The sequence below is a fragment of the Engystomops pustulosus genome, chromosome 9, assembly GCF_040894005.1.
Source record: "Engystomops pustulosus chromosome 9, aEngPut4.maternal, whole genome shotgun sequence".
Classification (NCBI taxonomy): Eukaryota; Metazoa; Chordata; class Amphibia; order Anura; family Leptodactylidae; genus Engystomops; species Engystomops pustulosus.
Window position 1 is genome coordinate 4,861,602 of NC_092419.1, and position 2,013 is coordinate 4,863,614.

The 2,013-nt window shown below is 41.4% G+C and overlaps 1 protein-coding gene across 1 annotated transcript; it reads right to left on the reverse strand.

Annotated features, from left to right (window-relative positions):
• Positions 1 to 1,048: 1,048 nt before the first annotated feature.
• Positions 1,049 to 2,013, reverse strand: LOC140077493 (olfactory receptor 5AR1-like). The gene has a single exon (XM_072124732.1). It carries the CDS (start codon positions 1,988 to 1,990, stop codon positions 1,049 to 1,051), a length of 942 nt encoding a protein of 313 aa, XP_071980833.1. The 5' UTR covers positions 1,991 to 2,013.

The following is a 2,013-nucleotide window of genomic DNA, read 5'->3' on the forward strand; positions in this document are numbered from 1 at the left end:
TAGTGATTGCTAGGGGGCTGTATATAGTGATTGCTGGTGGAGCTGTATATAGTCATTGCTAGGGGGTTGTATATAGTGATTGCTGGGAAAGCTGTATATAGTGATTACTTGGAGCAGTTTATAGTGATTACTGAGGGCTGTATATAGTAAATACTGGGAGCTGTATACAGTGATTACTGAGGGCTGCATACGTAAGAACACATAGTAATAAGTTACTGCTTAAAATGCCACTTTGGCACTTCACAGTAAATAAGTGGATTTTGGTTGTAGTTTGGGCACTCGGTCTCTAAAAGGTTCGTCATCACTGTTATTGGATATTATCAACTACAGAATAAACTGGGGGTGGTGTAAATAAAATTTTTAATTTTGGCACTAAGCATATTTATAGCTGACGGCACTCACCGGTTCCAAAAACGTGAAAAGCGTCCTTTATTGGTGGAGAGGCATGCAAGGGGATAGGAAGACAGATTCCGGCAACGGGGCCGTTTTGCGCACTATGGCCCTTTCTCAAGCCGACGGCTTTTCACGTTTTTGGAACCGGTGAGTGCCGTCATCTTTCTCTACGTAATCTGTATGGATACCTTCTCACTTGTACCTGATTGAGCACCACTGGGTTGTCCTGCCGTGATCACCCTTGCCCCTGGAAAGTTGAGTTACGTGTTGGGCTGTTGGCAGTATCGTTGGGGCTGTGCCCGCCAGAGACACTTCTTTATTTGACAATATTTATAGCTGATATTTATAGTTTTCTGAAGGCAAGCCGCAAGAGTATGACATTTTATTAAAATTAGAAATTATGGGGCCACATATCTTTGGGCCCAACTTGTCACGTAACTGGGAATGTTGTGGTATGTGTATATAATGGCTACCATGACAGTTATCCGTTTACTAATATATATTTTTCCCCCAAACCACCCACCCACCGCCCACAGAATTATATCCCTTTTGCTTAGTTCGAATCCGAATCCTAAGAAGTCCTAGAGTTTGAACCTCCAGAAGAAAGTGGTAGAATTTTCTAAGCATGTTTAGAACATTGTGAGAGCAACTTTATTTATGACTTTTTGAAATATAAAACTGTCCTCCGCATTAGAGCTGCCTTCACAGTCTGATTTTTCAGGCTGTAGATTATCGGATTGAGCACAGGGACGGCAGCTGTATTAAAGAGGGAGAACATTTTATTGGAGTCTAATGTGTCCATTGTTGTTGGTCTCAAATATTGGAAAAAAAGAGTCCCGTAGAGGAGGACCACCACTGAGAGGTGCGAGGAACAAGTGTAGAACGTTTTTCTCCTCCCTGAGCTGGATTGTATCCTCATGATTGATGTGATAATGAAAATATAGGAGATGATGGTGAGAAGAAATGGTGAGACGCTTAGAAGAAAAACTCCCTCTGTAAAGATCAGGAGCTCGAGGGCTGAGGTGTCGCTGCAAGACAACTTCATGATAGGCATCATATCACAGAAGAAGTGGTTGATTATATTTGATCTGTAACAGGAAATCCCAAGTAGAAGAATCATATATGGTACAAGTTCCATAAAACCAACCAACCAACAAGCCAAAGCCAACACGACAGAAGCTCGAGGATTCATAACCGTTGAATAATGTAACGGGCTACATATGGCCACATATCGATCGTAGCTCATCGCCGTCAATAGTAGAAGCTCGATAGATGTAAAACTAGAAAAAAAATATATCTGTGTCATACATAAGGGGAAATCAGTTCTGGAATTTCCTGTTACAAACGTGATAAGAATTTTATGTAGCGTAATGGTGGAACAAGATATGTCAAGAATGGACAAGTTACCCAGAAAGAAATACATGGGATTGTGGAGCTGACGATCCACACAGATGAGAAGAAATATTGTCATGTTACCAGCAATTGTGAGAAGATAAATGAGAAGAACCAGAAAGAAAGTGACGACTTGTAACGCGGGGTCATCCGTAATACCTTTCATAATGAAGTAGTAAACTCCGGTCCCGTTTACATTGTCCATTTCTTGGCAGGTGGATCCTTTGA

Coding starts and splice junctions, on each gene's coding strand:
- LOC140077493 (XM_072124732.1), bottom strand. CDS start 1,990: ATGGACAATGTAAACGGGACCGGAGTTTACTACTTCATTATGAAAGGT.